General features: G+C 38.9%; 1 protein-coding gene across 1 annotated transcript in view; it reads left to right on the top strand.

Annotated features, from left to right (window-relative positions):
- Window positions 1-25,405, top strand: part of UNC5C (unc-5 netrin receptor C) — a 397,259-nt gene that overhangs the window by 213,220 nt on the left and 158,634 nt on the right. Inside the window, exon 2 of the mRNA XM_058193417.1 lies at window positions 23,749-23,970. Within this exon, the coding sequence (XP_058049400.1) occupies window positions 23,749-23,970 (222 nt within the window). The remainder of the gene's footprint in view (window positions 1-23,748; window positions 23,971-25,405) is intronic.

The raw sequence follows: 25,405 nt of genomic DNA, 5'->3' as shown, positions 1-25,405 counted from the left end.
GCAAATTATTAATATGGAAATATAATTCTAATCTCAGTATTAGGTGATCCAGTACTATTTCCTTGGTGTATAGCTGTGCATTTCTTTACATATACATTAATATATAGGTGTTTCAGCCTGCAGAGCTGGCAGCAGAGTCGGACAGTGAGGAGGCTGGGGAGAAACATGGGCCAGTCCTGGAGTCTGGGGAAGGCTCGGATGAGGGCTCTGCGGACGAGGGCTCTGCGTCAGAGGCAGAAATGAAGTCAGGGCCATCTGGGAGTTATGTGCAGACTCCGGAGCCTCCAGAGTCGGACATCAGAGAGGCGGGGGAGCTTGTTGCTAGCGCACGCATGCGCAGAGCTGCCAGAAGGCAAGAACAGTTAAAACAAAAGGGATGACTCGGGAGTAAGGCTTGGAGATGATTGGCCCCTCCCATAAGACATAAAGGAAGAGCAAAGGCCCAAGTGCAAAGGCCCACGAAAGCCCACAAAGCAAAGGCCCACAAAGCAACGTTGTGGATGGTGTCGGTTTGTACCTTGAAGCTCCATTTTTGACTCTGGCTTTTCGTGTGGCCTTGCCAAGATAATTGCCAATTAGGTCTTTGGCAGTGTGTCAAAGAAGATAAAGGTGGCTGTTTACCAACCTTATCCGAAGGACGGTGGCAGACTTCTGTTGGACTATGTATAAATTCTTGGTGATTCAGCATGTGCTTTGAATGAAAGGAGTTCACAGCCATTAAAATTTTTAAAAGTGGGGGGGGGGGTTGGGACTAATTGTGTGCTTTTTACTATATCAGGAAGCCTAGGTCAGAACAACAGGGTCTTCTCCAGAGGTGGGATTCACTTACCTTCCCTCCCGGTTCGTAAATGTGACCATGCACAGTAGTCGTGCACTACATCTGGGAGGGTGGGCGGAGCCTCTGGCAGTCGCCACTACGGGTTCTCACAATCCAGACAGAACCAGCTGAATCCCAACACTGTTTCTCACCAGGGGAGACATAATAGCAGTGTTACAGTATTTGAGGGACTGCCACAGAGAGGAGGGGATCAAGCTATTTTCCAAGGCACCCAAAGGCCAAACAAGGAATAATGGATGGCAACTGATCAAGGAGAGATTCAACCTAGAAATAAGGAGAAATTTTCTGACAGTGAGAACAATCAATCAATGGAACAGTTTGCCTTCGGATGTTGTGGGAGCTTCATCACTGGACGTTTTCAAGAAGAGATTAGACTGCCATTTGTCAGAAATGGAGTAGGATCTGCAGCTTGGGTGCGGGGGGTTGGTTGGACTAGATGACCTACAAGGTCCCTTCCAACTCTGTTAATCTGTTAATCTTCTGTGTAAAGAATTCTGCATGCAGTTTCCAAATCTAATTCCCCTCTGCATCAGAATTTTGGACAAATTCATAATTTTTACAACCTGGAAATTATCTTGGAACAGTATTTCCTTAGTCTTAAAAGGAACATATGTAGCCCAGCACTCTTATTGTCCCACAAACAATACTTGCATGAATAAGTCCAAAAAGAAATCAACTTCTTCGTTGTTCTTTTACTTATATTCAACCTTTCACTAAGAGATCAAGAGAGCGTAAGTAGCATTGTCTCTTTATTTTCCCCCATTAATAATTTGGATTGAGCGAAGAAAGAATGATCCAAAATTATTCACTGAGATTCCATGGCTGAGGGTGGACTAGAACCAATCTAGTGCCTTAACAATTATATCACATTGATTCTTATTAGATTAGAACATACTGAATCAGTAGTGGGTTTCAAAAATTTTTACTACCAGTTCTGTGGGTGTGGCTTGATGGGCATGGCATGCCTTGGTGGGTGTGGCTTGGTGGGCATGGCAGGAGAAGGATACTGTAAAATCTCCATTTCCTCCACAATCCAGGGGAAGGTTACTGCAAAATCCCCATTTCCTCCTGATCAGCTGGGACTCAAGAGGCAGAGAATAGATGGGGGCAGGGCCAGCCAGAATTTTTACTACCGGTTCTCTGAACTACTCAAAATTTCTGCTACCAGTTCTCCAGAACTGGTCAGAACCTGCTAAAACCCACTTCTTTTCTAAATATGATTTGTACATATTCAGTTACTAGGAAGCCAAAAATTAGAATACAATAGAATAGAATTTTTTTATTGGCCAAGTGTGATTGGACACACAAGGAATTTGTCTTGGTGCATATGCTCTCAGTGTACATAAAAGAAAAGATATATTCATCAAGGTACAACATTTTCAACACAATTGATGGTCAATATATCAATATAAATCATAATGATTGCCAGCAACAAGTTATAGTCATACAGTCATAAATGGAAAGAGATTGGTGATGGGAACTATGAGAAGATTAATAGTAGTGCAGATTCAGTACATAGTTTGACAGTGTTGATGGAATTATTTGTTTAGCAGAGTGATGGCCTTCGGGAAAAAACTGTTCTTGTGTCTAGTTGTTCTGGTGTGCAGTGCTCTATAGCGTCGTTTTGAGGGTAGGAGTTGAAACAGTTTATGTCCAGGATGCGAAGGGTCTGTAAATATTTTCACGGCCCACTTCTTGATTCGTGCAGTATACAGGTCCTCAATGGAAGGCAGGTTGGTAGCAATTATTTTTTCTGCAGTTCTAATTATCCTCTGAAGTCTTGTGTTTTTCTTGTTGGGTTGCAGAACCGAACCAGACAGTTATAGAGGTGCAAATGACAGACTCAATAATTCCTCTGTAGAACTGAATCAGCAGTTCCTTGGGCAGTTTGAGCTTACTGAGTTGGCGCAGAAAGAACATTCTTTGTTGTCCTTTTTTAATGATGTTTTTGATGTTAGCTGTCCATTTTAGATCTTGCGATATGATAGAACCTAGAAATTTGAAGGTTTCTACTGTTGATACCCTTATGATCATAAACCTCCGTGCTTAAGATTTGTGCTAGGCAAGATTTATATAACCTAGTTATATCACAAAAGAAAACTGTAATGCTGTGCATAGTTATTTTTGCATAATTCCAGCTGAACCCAGTTTAACTGAGTATATTCATCTCTCCAAAATGAATATGCATATTGGAATAAGTATTTCCCGAGATGATTAAAAGACAGTCCTAACAGGAAGAAATAGATATTTGAACTGATTCTTCTCTACATGCAGATTTATTGTCAAAAGAAATAACAATTTAGGAATTGTGGTGGCACAGTAGTTAGAATGCAGTATTGCAGACTACTTCTGCTGACTGCTGGCCGGCAGTAGTTTGGCAGTTTGATTTTCACCGCATCAAGGTTGACTCAGCCTTCCATCCTTCTGAGATCGGTAAAATTAAGGACCTAGGTTGTTGGAGGCAATATGCTAATTCTGTAAGCCACTTAGAGAAGGCTGTAAAGACCTGTGAAGCAGTATATAAGTCTAAGTGCTATTGCTATTGCTATTGCTAAGTAAATGAGCCCCACCGTCATTGTACACACACACCCTCTTTCTCTTCCCTTGTACATCACACAATCCTACTCATATTACAACACCAGCATAACTTGTGTGGTATTTGGGCAACCAAGAAGTTAATCACCCTCTCATTAAGTCAGCAACAAGCAAGTCACATTTTGATGTAGTGTGTGACCTGTATGTCCAGCCCATTTCCACTTTTGCCCACAGCTCTTGCTATTGCTATAGTTTAACTCAGGGATTCCCAACCTCTGACCCACAGATCACTACCAGGCAGCAGCCCATTGGGAATTGGGCTGCCGAATTGGCCAGAAGTGCGTGAAGCTTCATCTGCGCATGCACGGGTTTTTGGTTGCATATGCAAAACCATCTCCCCTTCCCCGGCAGCCAAAACCAACACCGCCAATCCATGGAACCAAAAAGGTTGGAGACCCCCTACCCTCCCGGTATAATTGATAAAGTGAATTCTTGGCACATGCTGGGAAAAGATTCTGCTGCATGAACTGAAACGTTCAAGCTATCTCTAAGTGGATTCACACAGACATAAAATACAGAAACAACAAGTAGAAGCTAATGTTTTAACCTGTGGCTTTGTATTGACACAATTGGCTAGAAGAATGGATTGTGTTTTGAGCCAGTATTTTTCTGATACATTTTTAATTCTTTATAAAGAATTAAATAATTGTTTGAGGGTGGTTGTTTTTTTAAGTAGCAAGAATATATTTTCCTTTTTCCTGCATTTTTCTTGTTTTATGAGCTCTGATGTCAGTCACAAAGGGATAAAAGTATCAAACTGGATAGGAGTTTTAGCTGAACTTTGGAGTGCAAAGGGAAGTGAGAAGCTAGGGAGGCAAATTTCAGAAGTTCCTTTCCTGAACTAGTCTTTTAAATTAAATCAATTGGATGGCAGGGGAAATGGAATGAGAGAATAGCCAATCAGCAAGATTTTGCAAGAAAGAGTTGATAGAATTAGTTTCTGCAGGGAATAAAACATTGCAATATTTAACCAGATACTGTCACTTTTTGTGAACTCTTAACTTCGTGACTATAGATTGCTTCTGTAAGTTATAGGAGCAGATGGAACTGTACTGCCCCATTGTAATTGAAATTAATCTATTGCTGTTTAAAACTGGGAAAAACCATCGGGTTTTTATATCAGTGCCCCAGTACATTGTTGAATGTTTTGCTGAGTCTGTGTACCTGCAAAGTAAAAGAACTATGAAGATACATCTTATTATAGTTAAAATATATGAACTGAAAAAGCAAGACTATATAGATAGATCCTTAAAAATGCTGTTATCCATACAATTTTGGAAATATCTCTACTGTATTGGCATATTAAAACCACCTGCACACTTATGTTTATTTCTAATAGTAGAATAATAATAGTCTTTTGTCATTTTTTTCCAGTTTGTTTTCATGTACAGGTACTGTGTTTTCCTGAAAATAAGATCCTGTCTTATATTTTTTTTGAACCCTGAAATAAGCGCTTGGCCTTATTGCCATGCATTCAAAAGCTGGATTGGGCTTATTATCAGGGGATGTCTTATTTTGGGGGAAACAGGGTAGTACAATAGCAATAGCACTTAGACTTATATGCCATTTAACAATCCTTTACAGCCCACTCTAAGCGGTTTACAGAATCAGCATACTGCCCCCAACAATCTGGGTCCTCATTTTACCAACCTTGGTAGGATGAAAGTCTGAGTAACCTTGAGCTGCTCAGAATTGAACTCCTGGAGTAAGCAGTGAGTTAACCCTGCAGTACTGCATTCTAACCACTGTGCCACCATGGCTCAGTTAAGTGAATATAAGTAAATCACTGCAGTTGTTAAGTCAGTAACAGGATTGTTAAATTTCTCTGGCTTCTCCATTGACTTCTCTTGTCAGAAGGGACCAAATGTAATCACATGACTTTAGGACACTGCAAGCATCATAAAAATGAAGTTGCCAAGCATCCAGATTTTGATCATGTGACTATGGGGATGCTGCAACGGTTTGTAAGTGTGAAACGGGGTCATAAGTTACTTTTTTTCTAGTGCTGTTGTAACTTTGAATGGTCACTAAATGAATGGTTGTAAGTTGAGGACTACCTGTACATCATCATCATCATCATCACACAACAATTTTTAGATGATTTAGGGAGGCCATTAGCACATTGTCCAAAACAAAATTTATCACCCAAAAACAAGCAAATATAAGAAATTGATTTCATAAAACGTCTTATTTATACATATGTTGGCTTTGAAATAACAATACAAACAGGGAAGGCAGTGATCACGTGAATTTCTCAGTCAAGCTATTGATCGGCAATTTTTCTTTTTGCAGTTCTTACCTTTAAGCTGGATTTGAAACCAGTAAGTTTAATCAACCAGAGATTGACTTCAGACTGAAAACCATTCTTTAGTAACTCTCCAAGTAGAATGTTATCTACACTAAGGTGGAACCTAGTGGATTGTACCTTTTCAGGTAGAGGAGGAGGAAGAAGAAGGCATTCAAATAGGACATCCAAAATGAAAGTTCTCCCTATATAAATTATACACGGACAAGTAATGTGATCATTTTTCTTACGTAGGAGAATGTTTGTCAGAAGTTATTTTGATTTTGTTTCCTTTATGAAAGACCATTCAAATATTAATGTGTTATTTAATCTTCAACTGACTTTCACTTTAAACTTCTATGAGCATTTTGAAGAAATAATGAAGCCCTGTGCTTCCAAGGCAATGAATTCAGTGGGGCATACATCTTTCTAAGAATTACCTCTGTAGCCTAAATTTCTTTGAAAATAGATAAACAAACATGCATGCAATGATAGCACTACTTGAATTTGGAATCAGTATTTGGGCTACAATGAATTAATGAGTTTTGTTACATATTTCTGAACAGAGATTATTTTTGAGTTTATCCTGATTTTCACAAGTAAAACAGTGTTGCTCTACATAATAGTGATCACATAATCACTGGCCATGCCCACATCCGGTTTAGCGAAGGGGGAAAAAAGTCCCGAGATGTCACGTGACACCACCATGATGATGCGAGTTTGACACCTCTGGTATAACGCCTCCTGCTTGAGAAGGGGATTGGACTAGAAGACCTCCAAAGTCCCTTCCAATTCTATTAGACTAGAGTAGATTAGATTAGAGTAGATTAGAGTAGAGTAGGGTAGGGTAGGATAGGATAGGATAGAATAGAATAGAATAGAATAGAATAGAATAGAATAGAATAGAATAGAATAGAATAGAATTTTTTATTGGCCAAGTGTGATTGGACACACAAGGAATTTGTCTTGGTGCATATGCTGTCAGTGTACATAAAAGAAAAGATATTCTGTAGTCTGCTATTAAATAACCGTACCTAGTTCAGTTCTTACTTTACTTTATTGTCATTGTACCTCTTGTAACAAAATTAAATGCCATCTTCAGTGTACATTATAATTATAAAAATAAAACACAAACACACCTCCTTCACATTCTATTGAATTGAAAACTGATATTGCATTAATATTGCACTATACCAGGGGTCGGCAACCTTAAACACTCAAAGACCCATTTGGACCCATTTCCCACAGAAAAGAAAACACCGGGAGCCACAAAACCTTTCCTGTACCTGACTATTTCCTGAGAGGCACAGAACTAGCTTACATAGTTGAATTAAATGTTCTGTTTTCTTCTGAAACTTTTCTTGGAGGGTTGAAAAGCTCAATAAATTGCATGCCAGCGGGTATCACACATTGGCACATTGGCAGTTGTAACGCACATTTTGAGCAACAGGGAGCCGCAGCAGAGGGTGAAAGAGCCTCATGCAGCTCCAGAGCTGCGGGTTGCTGACCCCTGCACTATACAGTAGAATTTAATATAGTGTTATGTCCTCCTCGCCTCCGTCCGAACGATGGCTTAATTAGCCGGCTCTTATCAGCTCTGGCAGCAAAAGAGCCAGCGTATGCAAAGAGCCCTCACTGGCTGCCAAGACGCTGGTGAGTCACAACCTTCAGCTCTAGTCAATCCGTGGATTTGCCTGATACAAAGAGACACACCAGCTCTTGCTGCCTTTTATATCCTGTGGGGTGTGGCTCCATGACTCAGCACTTCCTAGGCCTGCCCCTCCCCTGCTTCTGTTGCTCTCTTCTCTCCTACCTACGAAACCTGGGATTGAGCCAAACCTGATTGCTGTCAGCTGGGTCTGCAGGCATGGCCTGGGGCGGGGAAAGAGTCAGGAGAAGGAGGCCTCGTTATCTCTTTCGCTTGGCCTGCTTCTGGCTCCTGGAGCTGATCCAGGGAGGCTGGTGTTTCCGAGGTAAGTCCTGATGGCCCTTCCCCCTCACTGTCCAAATCACTTTCTGGCAGCAGGCCCAGCTCCGAGTCACTTTCTGGCAGCAGGCCCGGCTCCAAGGCACTTTCAGGCATGGGGCCAGGTTCGGGGGCAGGAGCCACAACATATAGTTAGTGCTCTGGGATTCAAATAATTATATAGTTTTTAAGGTATGGAGTTTTTCATGCCCTCCTCCTCTTTAGAATCATAATGGACTTGTAGTGAAGTTGGACATAAATCAGTCACAAAGTGAATAATTTGTGATTCTTTGAAACTTGGCAAAAGGTATTTGGCAAAAACCGTGTACCATTAGGACTTGAAAAATAAAGTAATGGTTTGGCAGGCTTTGAACATAAGGATGGCGCATTTATGAGCGAGCTGTTGTAATAAAGAGAAAATGTGCATTATGTGTTACGGTACAGAAAGTACAGGTAGTCCTCGACTTACAACAGTTCATTTAATGACTTTTCAAAGTTAAAACGGCACTGAAAAAAGTGACATGACTGTTTTTCACACTTATGACCATTCCTGTGATCACATGATTTATATTCGGATGCTTGACACATTTATGATGGTTGCAGTGTCCTGGGGTTATGTGAGCCCCTTTTGTGACCTTCTGACAAGCAAAGTCAATGGGAAAAGCAGATTCGCTTAATAACCGGATTACTAATTTAACAAGTGCAGTGATTCACTTAACAATTGTGACAAGAAAGGTTGTAAAATAGGGCAAAACTCACTTAAATTTCTCACTTAGCAACATAAATTTTGGGCTCAATGGCGGTTGTAAGCTGTGTTAGTAAAATATTTTAATTCTGTAAAGAATTCAGAAATACAAACTCTTATCGTGTAATGACATCTGAATATTATGGAGTTGGAAGGGGATGTTTGAAATAATTGATTCCAACCTCCTGCCTCACATACTTACCCAAATGATAGCATCCTTAATTGATGGCTGTTGTCTATGTCCGCTTAAATATATTCAGTAAAATATTTCTTTCAATCCAGTGCACAGAATTAATCCTTAATCATTTCTAAAAAGCTTTTTTGCTCCATTATTTGTAGCACTAAAAGCAGACATCTTCACCACTGTATTTATGAGGACAGATATTATTATTAGGTTTGAAAGAGTAGTTAGATGTCCTATGTACTTTGGTGAATATGATGTTTACCATACTCAGGAGAATTATTTTTTAAAAAATATATACTTTATTTGAATATGTGTTTATTTAAAGTTGTATTCAAGCGGGACTGGCTTAAAAGTTTTAGTAAATTTTAATTGGGGTTATTTATTAATTTTTTCGAGTTTTAAAATTTTAAATGTCGGCCATTTTTGTAATATGCTCATCTTAATTTCTGTTTTAATTTGTGTATATTGTGGGTTTTATTTTCTGGCTGTACACCGCCCTGAGTCCTTCGGGAGAAGGGCAGTATAAAAATCTAATAAAATAAAAATAAATAAAATAAATATTTATAAGGTTAAAAATAAATTTCTTTTATCAGAATGAACCAGATATCTGGTAAACAGGAATGTTCTTATTCCTAACTGGGGTCTAGGACTTTTCACCCCAAACTCTTGGCGCTGCCTGTTTCTCCACCAGGGTTTCGCCTCCGTGTTATTATGCATTTTGGGCCACGGCCTCTCCCTTCGCCGCGGCCCATTCATTGCAGTACAGTTTGCATTGGGCTTTTGGGCAGACAGGACAGTTCGAAGCTCCAAACTGACAGAGCCTCCCTCTGAACTGCAGCCCCCGCTCTACTCCCAAAGCCCCTGAGCCCCTGCACCGATTGGCTGGCTTCGAACTGTCCTGTGTGCCCAAAAGCCTGTACTGTACTGCGACGAATGGGTCACAGCAAAGGGACTGGCACGGAGGGGCCGTAGTCCAAAGTGCCAAGGTGTAATAACGCGGAGGCGAAACCATGGTGGAGAAACATGCAGCGCCAAGAGTTCGAGGCGAAAAATCCCATTCCATCCTAACTGTGAGGACACATAAAATAAATCATCTTCCAAGCTCAGTGTAAACTATGGAATCTAAGAAACTGCTGCTAATATTTCTATAGCTAGAAGACATCTGGAGTGTTCTAATGAAGTTTTAAAATAGTTTGCCATTAAAGTTACATCTCTTATCTCTTCCCATTTGTTCCTCATGCTAACATCAGTCTTCCTTTTCATGTAAATATAAGAAATTTTGTTCTAAGTGACAAAGGGTGCCCTAAGGGGGCTTGAATGAATAGGTTTATAAAAAAAAATATTGTAACCTAGGTCTTGTCCATCTTTAATTAGTTACCAAGGTTAAAGGAGGGTCAAGAGCCTGGAGCTGTTTCAGGACTAATGTGTCAAAGAAAAATGAAGCTTCACAATGAGAAGGAAATGATGCTGCTTAGAGCTGCAATAATTCTATGACCCCCATGTCAACCATTAGGGCTACTAATGGCAGCTGAAAGTAAAAAATATTTCTTGCATTGCAGGTGATTCAGAAGCAAAGACTGTTTAGGCTTTCGGGAGCCAATATCAAATGGAATAAGACATTTTTGCTTTATGAAAAATTTGAAATAATAGCATCTGGTCTTTCCACCATACATTTCTATGTTAGCTTTTGGATTCTCTAAATCCAATATTCAGTTATTCAAAAGAAGCAGGCAAGAGGTATGAACGATACTGAATTGCTCATAAACTGCTATTACAAACCATATCTAATTCAATAAGTGTTGGCTTGCTAATTAGATAAAGTGCCCCAAGCTCTCACTTTGAACAATTGTGAGCTAAAGACTGTGAGCTTTGTTATATGAGAAATGCTGAAGTGATCAGTTACCTACTTAGTTTATTATGCACTTCTCTCTCTCTCTTTCTCTCTTTCCGGGGAAAAAAAAGCTTCTTTTTACATTTAAATAAATGAAAAGAAAAATTGACAGCACAAAGTAATCACTATTCAAAGCATTGTAATAATTAGAAAGAGGTTTCCATAACCTCTTTTCCTTAATCTTAAATGTATACAGCAAGTTTTAGTTTCAAGGGTAGATATAATACCGCCTGAACCAACTATCTCAGTTTTTTTTTCTCAATTGCTCATAGTCAGTTGTGTTTTTACCACCTGGCTTGATAAATTGCTTTCTGGTTCCAAGAGGGGAAACTCTATATTAGCCTTGTAAAGAATACATTTATTAGTCTACACAGGGGTGTCTGGTGGCCCATGGGCCAGATGCATCATGTTCAGGCCACGCCCCCTCCAGCTTCCCAAAGGGAAAAAACTTCACAATACATCTCGTGATGGCAACGTGACACTGTGAGTTTGACATCCGTGGTCTACAACATATTTATTAACTTGGCTGGTCAGTAATGTGTAATTTTTGTCATTATTAGTACTTGCATGTAAGTGAAAAAAAAGGTTTTGATATGTCTCAGGCTAGTTAAAAAAAATAAGGTGTTACTGGTTTTCTTTGAGTATGATTAGTTTCATCAGCTTCGTGTAATGCAGTGGTAGTCAACCTGGTCCCTACCGCCCACTATTGAGCGTTCCAGCTTTCATGGTGGGCAGTAGGGGTTTTGTCCAATACTGAAGCACTTTCTTTTTTTTTAATTTAATTGACTTTTTAAAAAATTTTCATAGCATTATTTAAAAACATTTTCATTAGGTTTTCATAAAATTCCACATGACAATTTAAATTTCTGAAAATATACTATTTCTATCGCCCGCACATAAGTTTAGTTCATGTTACCTAAGTGAAACTAAATGGCGCTATAGTGCGACCGCAAACAAAAGAGCCTCATCCCAGAATAGCTCGCACATCTCCCCCCACACCACCCAGCTGTAACAGACAAGCAGAGCTGGTAGCCGGCGCCCCCCCAAACCCAGTCCACAATGTGTGAGAGGCATGCGCAGACGATGATACACGGCGCATTACCGGTGGAACCGGTGGGCGGTTAGAAAATTTTACTACTAACAGAGATACAAAAGAGGGCGGTAGGTATAAAAAGGTTGACTACCCCTGGTGTAATGGGACAAAACAAATATATTTTCATACCTTTGAAAGAAGTACCAATTACATAGTAATGAGTAAACTTAACTAATTTAAAATTTCTGTGGAAGATATGAAGAAGTTAGTTTGTAGATTTCAAGCAATAGCACTTAGACTTAGGCACTATGAAGTGATATATATACTGCTTCATAGCGCTTTGACAGCCCGCTCTAAACGGTTTACAGAGTCAGCATATTGCCCCCAACAATCTGGGTCCTCATTTTACAGACCTCGGAAGGATGGAAGGCTGAGTCAACCTTGAGCCGGTGAGATTTGAACTGCCGAACTGCAGCTAGCAGTCAGCTGAAGTAGCCTGCAATACTGCTCTCTAACCACTGCACCACCTCGGCTACTCTTTAACACATTCTGTGTCCTCCCATGTAGGGGAAGAGAAGGCAGAGCCTGGGGCTGGAGTTAAGAAAGAACTCAGCCTAGAATCATTGCATATCCACACTTGCTCCAACTCCAGTCTCTCCCCCACTCCCTTTAATTCCATTAACACTCAGTTAGTGTCAATTTAGTGCTGTTAATTGACCAGATTCTTGTATATAGGCTTCAGCAATGAACTGAACTGGAATTTATTTATGTCTGATCCTGACTCTTGTGTCTGAAATCTCTGGAAATATATAGTTTACCATCAAAATTCAGCGATTCAGAAAACTGATGGCAGGTTGCAAGGATGAAACTTAATTCTTCTGCATTTTGTTTAATATGAAAGGAAAATTAAACCATTTAATTTTTTCCCTTCTGATTGTGCCAACTTTGCATCTTGATTTTTATTCATTGTGGCCTTTAGATAGAAACAGATAGATTAACATGGTCACTGTTCTTGATTCTGATTTTACCCAAATGACTTCTACGGTAAGTGCAAACTCCCTGAATTTTGGATGGCTTCCTCCTCTTCCTCTTGTGGTGGGTGAAGGAGGCAGAATGATATGTTTCCTGCTTCTAGAAGACCTGAAAAGTTGCATTTTGGCTGTTCATAAAGAATCCATTGCCAACATGCATAGACTATTACACCTACAGATCCCTCACATCCTGGACATAAACTATTTCAACTCCTACCCTCCTACCCTCAAAACGCTATAGAGCACTGCACACCAGAACAACTAGACACAAGAACAGTTTTTTTTTCCTGAAGGCCATCACTCTGCTAAACAAAGAATTCCCTCAATACTGTCAAACTATTTACTAAATCTGCCCTACTATTAATCTTCTCATCGTTCCTATACCCATCTCCTTCCACTTATGACTGTATGACTGTAACTTTGTTGCTTGTATACTTACAATTATACTGATATTGATTGTTTCCTGATTGCTTAATTATAGCCTATGACTATCATTAAGTGTTGTAGGTGAAGGTATCTTTTATTTTATGTACACTGAGAACATATGCACCAAAGACAAATTCCTTATGTGTCCAATCACACTTGGCCAATAAAAATTCAATTCAATTCTATTCTATTCTATTCTATTCTATTCTAAAATTGTTTATTTTTAAACTTTTCTGGGTTGTCTTAATTTATTCACTCATTGGATTTTAAACCATTAAACCTGGAACATAGTAAGTGTGCTAATGCACAATATATATATTCTCACAGAAAAAGGAAACCCTTGAACCACAAATCTCCCACCTACCCATTCACCCTTCTCTCTCTTGCAAGTCAGAATTCAGATTTGAAATGATTGCTGAAAATAAAAAGTTTCAGTAGCCCTAACAAGAGACAAGAAAGTAAAACATAAGAGTGTGATATACTACAGTCTAGATATGCTACATTTTTTTTAAAAAGGAAGGAATTCTCCAAACTCAAACTGGTTCATACATGTAACATGTGGTTGGAAGAAATATCCTTCTGGGTTCAGTTCCAAGTGGGGTAAAGGACATGGAAGTTGCTTGCAAAGAAGGTTTATTGATGAACAGGATCACATAGCTTGAGTTCCTGAGCAGAAAAAGGACCAAGATGCTGAGAGTATCTTGGTTTTATGCCCTCTGTTGGGCTTTGAATTTGAGCTTGTATTCTGATTGGATGTCAGACTCCCATGGGGCCATGCAGGGGCAACTCTGTAGGCAGTCCTGAGTCCCAAGCTTGGTTGAGTCTTGCTGGATGATGATGTAATCTTCCCAGGTGCCATGTGGTGAGTTCTGTTGCTAGATGGGTAGAGGGCTAATCCTACCTTTGTTGAATCTTGGGTGACGGTATTTGCTTATGAATAGACCTAGCTATCTCTTTATCTCTTAAGTGTTGACCTCTGCTGTGGACTTTTGAGGATGGTGGGGGCTATTAAGAGTGAGTCTGTTTCCTGCCTAAAAACATGTTTCTCCATTTCTCATCCAGGGAAATATAATATTCTGCCTCTTTAATATTTCCTAGAATATTTCATTTCCCTAGGAAAGGGTGGGTGCTAACTTCCTACAGTGTCCTGCCTGACTGGTAGTTCTTAACTCCTCCAAAAATGTCCCATGGAATCCTGGGCCCTCAAAACTAACCTTGCTCCTTTTTTGTGTGTGTACTAATTTGTCTACTTAGTTTCTGGTATAGGTAAAAGACTTATGCACCCGAATCCCAATGCTATACAAACATGTGAAGGAAGGAAATAAATAAATAAATTTAGAGCTTAGATTATTGATCCTAAATATCCTTGCAGTGTGAGTGACCTGGGTTTTCCCCCCCTTTGTCTAGTGATATATTATTTAAACTGTTGGGTAGGATAGAATAGATAAACATAAATGAAACAGGAGCAGAAAGCTCAGGGTTCAGATTTCTGCTCAGCCATCAATAGGGGTTAATTGTGGGGTCTGATTAGAGGATTGTTTTGTAGGGGGAGAAAAGGGTACAGAATATATAGATAAAAAGGTACAGAATATGTTATTTTGCAGGGTATCATTTGCTGGGTAGAATTTCCACATTACCTTCGCCTATCTTGATAGAGTGTAAGATTTATTTATTTTTAAATGAAGTCATAGCAACAACAATGCATTATCTTTGCCTAATACAGTTATATGTTCAAAATAACACCTGTTGTTAATTTCATGCAAAATGGGGCATATTCATCTAGAAGACCATTTAATCAAAAGATTTTAAAACTGAGCTCAGCTCCCAAACATGCAGTTAATTCCTGCTGCCCTTCTTGTAATGCACTGTGAAGGTTTTGCTAAATGATTGGAATTCAAATGCGAACAGAATTATCTTGGCATTTATTCACTTTAAAATGTTTTTGAGTCATTCTGAAGTAAAAATTCTGTTCGAAAATTATGTATATATATAAATATGGCAGTAATTGCTGCTTCTTTGAAAGAGACAAAAAGATGAGGGAAATACTAAGAATAATTTTCTGAAATTGTAGCGTAAGAAGACAAACAAAATCACATGTATTTTTCAAACAGTTATAATGAAACTAGTTTTCTGGCTAAATTCTGCTTCAAGTAGATTCAATTAATGCTTTGTACTTCACAGAACATAGAATGAGGTTATCATATATTAACCAGGAGATACAAATGTATATTTTAATTGTACTTGCGGATATCCAGGTCTTAATTCTCCTTCATCCCCTGTTTAGCAGAGGCATATGTAGGGAAAGGACTTGTTATTATTTATTATTTTATTTTTTATTTATTTACATTTATATCCCGCCCTTCTCCGAAGACTCAGGGCGGCTTACAGTGTATAAGGCAATAGTCTCATTCTATTTGTATATTTACAAAGTCAACTTATTGCCCCCCCAACAATCTGGGTCTTCATTTTACCTACCTTATAAAGGATGGAAGGCTGAGTCAACCTCGGGCCGGGCTTGAACCTGCAGTAATTGCAGGCTGCTGTGTTCTAATAACAGGCTTCTTTACAGCCTGAGCTATCACGGCCCCTTGTTAAAACATAGCTTGCTACCTAGGAGAGAAAGAAATAATGTTTTGTGTTCTTGCTGCAGGACATCTAATCACATCTGGGAAGTCAGAAAAGCAAACTGAATTTCCAGCATTGATTCTATCAGTTTGATAAGGCTGAGGCTATTACTTCTTAGTGGCGTGTAGCAGATGTATAGGATAGAAGCCTTGAATGCTGAAGGAGATGAGACAGCAGTCTTCTGTTGACATTCTTTTTCCTCTATAGGATGTGACAAAATCCAATCATCTTTTCATTGTTATATATTCTTTTTCCACATCACTATTACCTTGGAGAATAATGAAAAATTATAAAGTCTACAAATTACAAATCTGCCAATATTTATTAGGAGTACAGGGTTAGGGTGTTTGTTTTTGTTATCTGAGGGAAAAAAGGATGCAATTTCTGTCCTTAACAATACAGTTTGCAAACATCTCTTTAAGATATCCTCATACCGTCTTCTCATTACTTTCCTTTTTCTTGTTTGGAGGAAATGAACTAGTGTATAAAGAAAATTTCAAGAAATGTGGGCTAGCCCATGTTCCTATAACTGTTTATTTTCCAATTCAGACATGCTTTCCCCCCATGTTAAGATAAATTAGGCCTGCCAGGTGATTACTGGGCTGTCCTTGGCTAAATGTTTATGGAGATTCTCAGTCATCCAGGTCATGGTTGTCCCAAAGGTGCTTTTTTATTTTTTATTTATTTATTTATTTATTTATTTATTTATTTATTTATTTATTTATTTATTTATTTATTTATTTATTTATTGAATTTTTATACCGCCCTTCTCCTGAGGGACTCAGGGCGGTTCACAGCCAAGATAAAAAACGACAGCAATATACACATAAAACAATAACTTAAAAAACTTATTACACCGATGGCCGAATTAAAACATTAAAATGATAAAACCCCATAAAATTATGAAATATTAAAACATTAAAACTATTAAAATCCTATGCCAGTCCTGCGTGAATAAACAAATAGGTCTTCAGCTTGCAGCGGAAAGTCCGAAGGTCCGACAGTTGACGAAGTCCAGGGAGAAGTTCGTTCCAAAGGGTGGGAGCCCCCATAGAGAAGGCCCTCCCCCTGGGGGCCGCCATTGCTTGGTCGTGAGCCAAGCATTGACATTGCTTGGCTGATGGCACCCTAAGGAGTCCCTCTCTATGCGAGCGTACAGGTCGGTGGGAGGCATTCGGTAACAGCAGGCGGTCCCGTAAGTACCCTGGCCCTTTTTCAAGGGGCAACTGGACTTTCTGGTTTTTTCTTTGAAGATGTTTTGCTTCTCATCCAAGAAGAGATCTTGGATGAGAAGCGAAACATCTTCAAAGAAAAAAAAATCCAGAAAGTCCAGTTACCTCTCAAAAAAGCACCTTTAGGTATTCTTAACTAATATCCTTAGCTAATATAATGATCTCTTCCCAAAATCCCCAAAGCTTTAACCAAAGACTATCTACTATTGACCTCACCCCATTCCTAAGAGGTCTGTAAGGGGCGTGCATAAGAGCACCTACGTGCCTACGATTCCTGTCCTAGTGTTCCCTTTGATCGTATCCAAATCATATAGTTATTTCATACTTATGCTTATATATATGCTTATATATTGTATAGTTATTTCATCCTTATGCTCATATATACTGTTGTGACAAATAAATAAATGGGACACTAAAAAACAAACAAACAGAAAGAGTCAATAGAGATGGGCCTAGAAAGAGATATCCAAGAAATAGCAAAGTTACATAGTTAGTTCTCTACTTACAACCATAATTGGAACCAGAATTTCTGTTGCTAAGCAAGGTGGTTATTAAGTGAGCCACACCTCATTTTACACATTTTTTGACACAGTTGTGTTTTAAAGGATCATTTGAACAACACCAAAAAGGTCCTGATCAGTCAATTTGAATCAGAAAAACTTTAAATCTTTAAAAGGGTATTTTGTGTTTTGCTTTAATAGGATGTTGACCATTATAATACATATGCTATGACCACATTTTTTTCCTGTTGCTAAGATCTAAAATTGCACTTTTGCTTAATTATAGAACGTATGTGTACATCTATCTCTTTTACTGATTTGCTGTTAAGTTACCAGAAGAAAAGATGTCGTCTGGATGTACTGAAAAAAGATTACAAATTTCTGGTAGAAATTTGTCCTATGCATGTGAAGAGATTGTCCAACATCAGGCCTTAAAATGGAATAGATCCAGAGTTAATCATAATTAGAAGAGATCCAATACAACAAATAAGATTTATTGATCATATATTATTGTACTGAAGGCTCTTCTGTTGGTAAGACTGAGCCTGGATCCCATTCATTATCTTTGCAGAGTAAAAGGTTGATTTATTTAAATCGAGATGATTTAACTCAGAAAAAAAATTAAATTTACCTTGATGTTTAATTTTATTCATTAATTTGAATGCTGCCTGTATTATTTTTACAAATAACTCAAGATGATGGACATGCCTATATTCCTCCCTTCCTCCTATTTTCCCCACAACAACGGTCCTGTGAATTGAGTTGGGCTGAGAGAAGGTGATTGGCCAAAAGTCACCCAGCTGACTTTTAAGATGGGACTAGAACTCATGATTTCCAGGTCTCTAGCCTGGTGTCTTAATAACTAGATGTTTACTCAAAATTTTTTTTTTTAAAAAAGCTATCAAAATATGTAAACACAAAGAACAATATTTCTTACTTGTTTCTGGTTGTTTTCTTTTAACGGTGCCTGGCTCAATGGCATTGCAACATAGCAGGGTTCATCTTAAAGCAGTAGCTTATGCTGCACTGTTAAATATTCTATTTATAATTAGAAAGGAACAATCTGTATTTTTCCAATATAGTTCGAGAAACTCTGAGGGCCCATGAAACCTCAACCTTCTCAATTTACACTTTTCTAATAAAGACATAGTGTAACTGAAGCTATGAAGATAGATACCCTGATAGCAATCTATCCAGTCCCTTTCATCCATCATTGTTTGTTCTTTATCTGTCTTTCTACAAAAGCTGGGCCGTGAGGAAAAGTCTTTTCATATCCTTTGTAATTCTGGGCACCGGAAAATATATGTATATTGAGAGCAAAGAAAGGTAGTTGTCTGACATTTAATCTTCATGAAAACTGACACGGAGAGAAGAGCTAACCTCCTGCATTATTTTTAGTTTGATATTCTGTGGTGCTTTATTGATCATCGCTGGCGTCCGTCACTGTGCATAACGATAACTGCTTCAGAAGCAGAAAAGAAGAGATTGAATAAGGCCTTTAGGACTATCAGCTTCTTACTGAGAGATATGTCAATAGTGACTGTTCCTTCATCCTTTTAACAATAAGAATGGCTTGTCTGGGTATTTCAAAAGCTTTTGCATATTGACAAGATATTTTAAAATCAATGAGAAGCTATGAACTCTTCCAATGAATTGCTGTATTTTTGTTTCAGAAAAGAAGAAGGATTTGTTCTTTTTTCTTTCTTTCTTTCTTTATTTCTTTCTTTCTTTCTTTCTTTCTTTCTTTCTTTCTTTCTTTTTTTTTTTTTTTTTTTGGAGTCTTGATACAGGGTCTATCTTAAACCCTTGTTCATTTTCATCTATTTACCAAGGAAGTTTCTGTAAATCTTTCCTTTGCAATGAAAGATATGCAGTGAAGTCAAAGTCTGTCTTTACATCAGAAATAAGAGAATTGCTTTTAACTTTCCTTGGTTCCATGATATCAGTTGTTTGTCCAAGGCTAAAATCCTTCACAACATATAACATATAACAACATACAACACAATACCCCAAATCAGTGGTGAGATTCAAGTAATTTAACAACCGGTTCTCTGCCCTAATGATTTCTTCCAACAACCAATTTGCCAAACTGCTCAGAAAGATAATAACCGGTTCTCCCGAAGTGTTGCGAACTGGCTGAATCCCACCACTGCCCCAAACCCCCAAAACTTTAAGCGTAAACTGTCTACTGTTGACCTCACCCCATTCCTAAGAGGTCTGTAAGGGGTGTGCATAAATGCATCTGCGGGCCTACTGTCTCTGTCCTAATATTCCTTTTTACTTACTCTTTTCATGTATCCAAATTATGTTTATACTTTTACCTGTTATCTTATATATGATTGACAAAATAAATAAATAAATAAATAAATAAAATATACACACATAATGTTTCAAGCAAATGATTTGTAGATACAGAATTGGAACTAGGATGTAGGTATAAAGCAGTAAGATTCCAATAGCAGGTTTTCTCATAAAAACATTATATTCAAATGCATAAATCAGGGGTGTCAAACTCAAGCCCCGGGGTCCAGATCTGGCCGATAGGGTACTTAGATCTGGCCCACAGGGCTGCCCTGGAAACAGCAAAGAACCAGCCTGCAGTACCTCTACCAGGGAAAACGGAGCTTGTGAGGGATGCGTGGGGCCCTCTCAAACTCCTTTTTCCCTGGCAGAGGGTTGCAGGAGGCCGCCACAGCTGAAAATGGAGCTCAGGAGCCCGTTTTCACTGGCAGAGCACTCGGCCCACCACAGCCGCCAACACGAGTGACGTCAAGCTGGCCGTGCCCACCTTGGCCACGCCCACCCCAGCCCCCCAAGGTCAAACACAACCCTGATGCAGCCCTCAATGAAATTGAGTTTGATACCCCTGGCATAAATGTTCATGAGCTACAATTTACTTCATCAGATGCCTAGATGGGACAGACATCACTAGTGGCAGCTGAAGAAAGTTTACGCCTCAGAATAAAATTTGTTAATCAGAAAAGTGCTACCAAATCCCTTCAGAGTGTTTTTTGTCAATAATTTTCCTCCTATTATGGATACAGCCATAATGGATAATGTTTAATTTGAATGAAAGCAGATGCTCATTTTTTGTGTATCTACAAAAGTGGAGCACTTACGATTTTACCCAATGCTGATGTGTTAGTTACTTACTCCTTGACGTACGACCATAATTGAGCCCAAATTTCCATTGCTAAACAAAACAGTTGTTACGTGAGTTTTTTGCCCCATTTTATGACCATTCTTGTCACAGTTGTTCAATGAATCACTGCAATTGTTAAGTTTAGTAACATGGTTGTTAAGTGAATCTGGCTTTCCTATTGACTTTGCTTGTCAGAAAGTTGCAAAAAATGATAACCGTGACCCTACAACACTGCAACTGTCATAAATACATGCCAGTTGCTAAGCCTCTGAATTTTGATCATGTGACCACGGGGATGCTGCAAAGGTCGTAAGTGTAGAAAACGGTCCGTGAATCACTTTTTTCAGTGTGATTGTAACTTTGAAAGACCACTAAACAAATGGTTGTAAATTAAAGGCTATACGCACTCTGAATGGAAGTAAAAAACACACATAGAAAGGCACACAGATGCACACAGGTCTTTTATTAAAATTTAGACAATAGCACACAGTAATACGTGTTGCATTCTGGTTTTCATGAAGTTGCCTGATTAAATGACTCATACTGTTAGCAGCATGTTCTTAATGATTGAGTTTGGCTTTCAGTGATGTTAACAGAAGAGGGGGGGAGGGGGGGAACAAACAGATGCAGCCAGACCTGCAGCATTACAATGGAAGATCTGCCCCTTATCACCATGCACGTTGCAAAAGGATGCCTTAATACTGCTTTAATCATTCTGAAGCAAGATCCTGCAGATATCACTGTTGACTTCTGTAAGGAAACATCAGCCCAGAGTCTTCCTAATTGAGTTTTACAGAGCTCCGTTTTTATAAAATAGGTCATAGAGAATCTAAAGAAGCCAGATTCTGGGAATTATTTATTTTATTTATTGTTTACGCCCCACCCACCCACACCTCGCTATACAGCAACTCTGAGTGGCTTACATTATAATAAAAAGTTAAAAAGGTAATAATACAAAGTGGTTCAAATTAGTAGAATTGATTAGCATTAATTAATTAATATTAATTAATTAGTAGAAAGCTAAAAACCAAGAGGGTGGACAACAGGGGTGGGGCGTGGGGACAGAGGTAGTATCCAACAGGTTCTGAAGAACCAGTAGCATAAATTTTGAGTAATTCGGAGAACCGGTAAATATCAACTCTGACTGGTCCCGCTCCCATCTATTCTCTGCCTCCCAAGTCCCAGCTGATCGGGAGGGAATGGAGATTTTACAGTATCCTTCCCCTGGAGTGGGGTGGGAATGGAGATTTTACAGTTTCCTTCTCCTGCCACGTCCACCAAGCCATGCCACCAAGCCATGCCATGCCTACCAAGCCACGCCCACAGAACCGATAGTAAAATTTTTGAATCCCACCACTGGGGGGAGGGCATATTTTCTACCCTTTCAGCCAGCCCAGCATAGTGTACCCCTACTGGACTCTGAGGCCAGCTGGCAGAACTGGAAGGCCAGGAGTTGTGGGGGCAGTCTTCCAGCAGAAGAACAATCCAGAGGGCAGGGGCCACAGCAGAAAAGGCTTTCTCCTGGACTCTGGCAATGAAAATCTTTGGTAGATGGAATACGAAGTAGGTTTCTTCTGTTGGAATGAGTGGGGGTGGACTAGTCCCATCGGGGTGAAATGGATCCACAGATATCCTGAACCCATATCTTAAAGGGCTTTTGAGATAATTATCAACGTCTTGAATTGGACCCAGAAGCAAACTGGCAACCAGTGTAGCTTATGTAACAGCAGGGTGACATGTGCCACCCAAGAGGGCTCCAGAACTGTCTGTGCTGCTGCGTTCTATGCTATTTGTAGCTTCCGAATACTCTTCAAGGGTAGATCCGTGTAAAGTGTGTTGCAGTAATCTGGTCAAGAGATAACCAGTGGTTAGCAGTCCCGGCTCATGTAGAAGGTTCTGGGTAAAGAGACTGTTCTGCAATTTGTTGGGCTGAGTTCTGATACATATTTTTAATTAGAGGAATATTATTTCAGTAATTCACTAAAAATTCAGCCCACATAAGAAAGCTACATCTTAAGCTTTCATATGTTACTAATACAGTGTGATTTTTATTCCTGTCACTTTCTATGAGTACTGCTATTCCTGGGGTTTTAAATATTCACATGCATTAAGGCTAATCAGTAAGACCTTGACTGTAGATTTAAATAAAACATTTATTTAGTTCCTTCAGTAGAGAAAAAGTATATAAAGTAATCTTAATTCATGAGCTCTTGCTGTAGTCATAAACTGGCATGACCTAATCCTTAACTTAATATAATTTCACAAAAATACTCTTACCATTATTAAAGAAATAATTACATTATTACGGTAGTGCCAAGTAGGTGCAGCTAATCCAGAAAGATACATAAAATACTTCCAGAGGAATTTACCAAGGTTAACCAAAGCAACTAAAACTCTTCTGAAGGAGTCATGAATTGTTAATTTAAAAAAATAATAATACTGTTGGCAAATTAAATCCACCTACTTGAAAATATAGTTGTGATTTTGCAATTACGCTTGATGGTCCGTGATTATCATATGGAAATCTGTCTACAAATTATACAATCTACAATCTGCAAATTATATGAGATAGTGAAAGAACATGTGCCAGCTATATAAGGATTTATTTATTCATTTCAATTTATATGGATGTGTAACTCTTATTCATGACTCTTAATGGCTAGCAAACAGTTAAAAACACTATATGACAACACATAACAAGAATGCAAACATGATTTGCAGATGAACTAAAAAATCAAAAGAACCCACAAACAAATAAGCACAATTATGCGGCTTCTACTACACATTTCCCAAGCTTGTTGACACAACCATCTCTAGTTTTATGAGTCTATTATTCAAGTAGAAGGGTCCTGAGGGGATGATGTTCTCAGTGTTGGCACCATGACAAGGTCCTGCCAGATAGGACCCAAAGCAATGGTGAAATCCAAATTTTTTTACTAACGGTTCTATGGGCGTGGCTTGGTGGGTGTAGTGTGGCTTGGTGGGTGTGGCTTGATGGGCGTGGCAGGGGAAGGATACCTCAAAATCTCCATTCCCACCCACTCCAGGGGAAGGATACTGCAAAATCTCCATTTGGTATTTGCTGGTTCTCCGAACTACTCAAAATTTCCACTACCGGTTTTCCAGAACCTTCTGGATTTTCTCCCTGACCCAAAGCAGTTCTCTCCTGCCAAACACAATGTTTTTATTATTTTTTAATAAAAGTTCAAGGAAAACTAGATTTTATTTAATGTTTCCTTTTCATTCTTTCCTACAGATGATGATTTTTTTCACGAGCTCCCAGAAACCTTTCCGTCTGATCCCCCAGAACCTCTTCCTCATTTTCTCATTGAGCCGGAAGAAGCTTACATTGTCAAGAATAAGCCGGTGAACCTCTACTGCAAAGCCAGCCCAGCCACTCAGATCTACTTCAAATGCAACAGCGAATGGGTTCATCAGAAGGACCATATTGTAGATGAAAGGGTTGATGAAACCTCTGGTGAGTTGCAATTACTTTGAAAACAAATGTATAATGGCTTGGGTAGATAGATTGCTTTAAATCCTGTTGCAGTAAGAGGCAACCTTTTTGTGGGACCCTAACTTGGTAGAACCAAATATTTTAGAGACATTTTTTGGAGAAGGCGATTTAAAGGGTGACATTAATGTCACTTTTATATTTATATTTATATTTACAGGGGGCTGTGAGTTCGATCCTAGGTAGAGGCAGATATTTCTCTCTCTGGGCACAAAGAGAATATATCTGCTGAACAAAACTCTGCATTGGTGACAGGAAGGGCATCCAGCCAGTAAATACTCCGCTAGCTTCATTTAGTTGCCCAGATTCCACTCCACAAGGGATTATGGGGTCAATTAAAGACCTACAACCATAATTGAACCCAAAATTTCTGTTGCTAAGCAGGATAGTTACCCCTGTTTTCCCCAAAATAAGACATTCCCTGATAATAATCTCAGTTGGGCTTTTGAGCACGTGCAAATAAGGCCAAGCGCTTATTTCAGGGTTCAACAAAAAATATTTTTGGGGAAAACACGGTATTAAGTGAGTTTTGACCCCATTTTACAACCTTTCTTTCCACAGTTGTTAAGTGAATCACTGAAGTTAAGTTAGTAACACGGTTGTTAAGTGAATCTGGCTTTCCCATTGACTTTGCCTGTTAAAAGGTTGCAAAAGGTGATCACATGACCCTAGGACACTGCAATCATCATAAATAATTGCTACCAACTTGCCTTCCATTGAGGACCTGTATACTGCACGAATCAAGAAGAGAGCCGTGAAAACATTTGCAGATCCCTCGCATCCTGGACAAAAACTGTTTCAACTCCTACCCTCAAAACGACGCTATAGAGCACTGCACACCAGAACAACTAGACACAAGAACAGTTTTTTCCCGAAGGCCATCACTCTGCTAAACAAATAATTCCCTCAACACTGTCAGACTATTTACTGAATCTGCACTACTATTAATCGTTTCATAGTTCCCATCACCAATTTCTTTCCACTTATGACTGTATGACTATAACTTGTTGCTGGCAATCCTTATGATTTATATTGATATATTGACCATCAATTGTGTTGTAAATGTTGTACCTTGATGAACGTATCTTTTCTTTTATGTACACTGAGAGCATATGCACCAAGACAAATTCCTTGTGTGTCCAATCACACTTGGCCAATAAAATTCTAAAAAAAAAATTCTAAATACATGTATCACAAACCTCCAAATTTTGATCAAGTGACCGTGGGGATGCCACAACAATCGTAAGTGTGAAAAATGATTATGTCACTTTTTTCAGGGCTGTTGAACTTCAAACAGTCATTAAAATGAATGGTTGTAAGTCGAGGACTACCCTTAAGTATATTTATAGTCACCCAAATTAGAGATCAACATCTATGGCTTTTCATGGCTTAATAAGAA

This window comes from Ahaetulla prasina, chromosome 8 (genome assembly GCF_028640845.1).
Source record: "Ahaetulla prasina isolate Xishuangbanna chromosome 8, ASM2864084v1, whole genome shotgun sequence".
Classification (NCBI taxonomy): domain Eukaryota; kingdom Metazoa; phylum Chordata; class Lepidosauria; order Squamata; family Colubridae; genus Ahaetulla; species Ahaetulla prasina.
The sequence above is the reverse complement of the archived record's forward strand: the minus strand, read 5'-3'. Positions and strand labels throughout refer to the sequence as shown.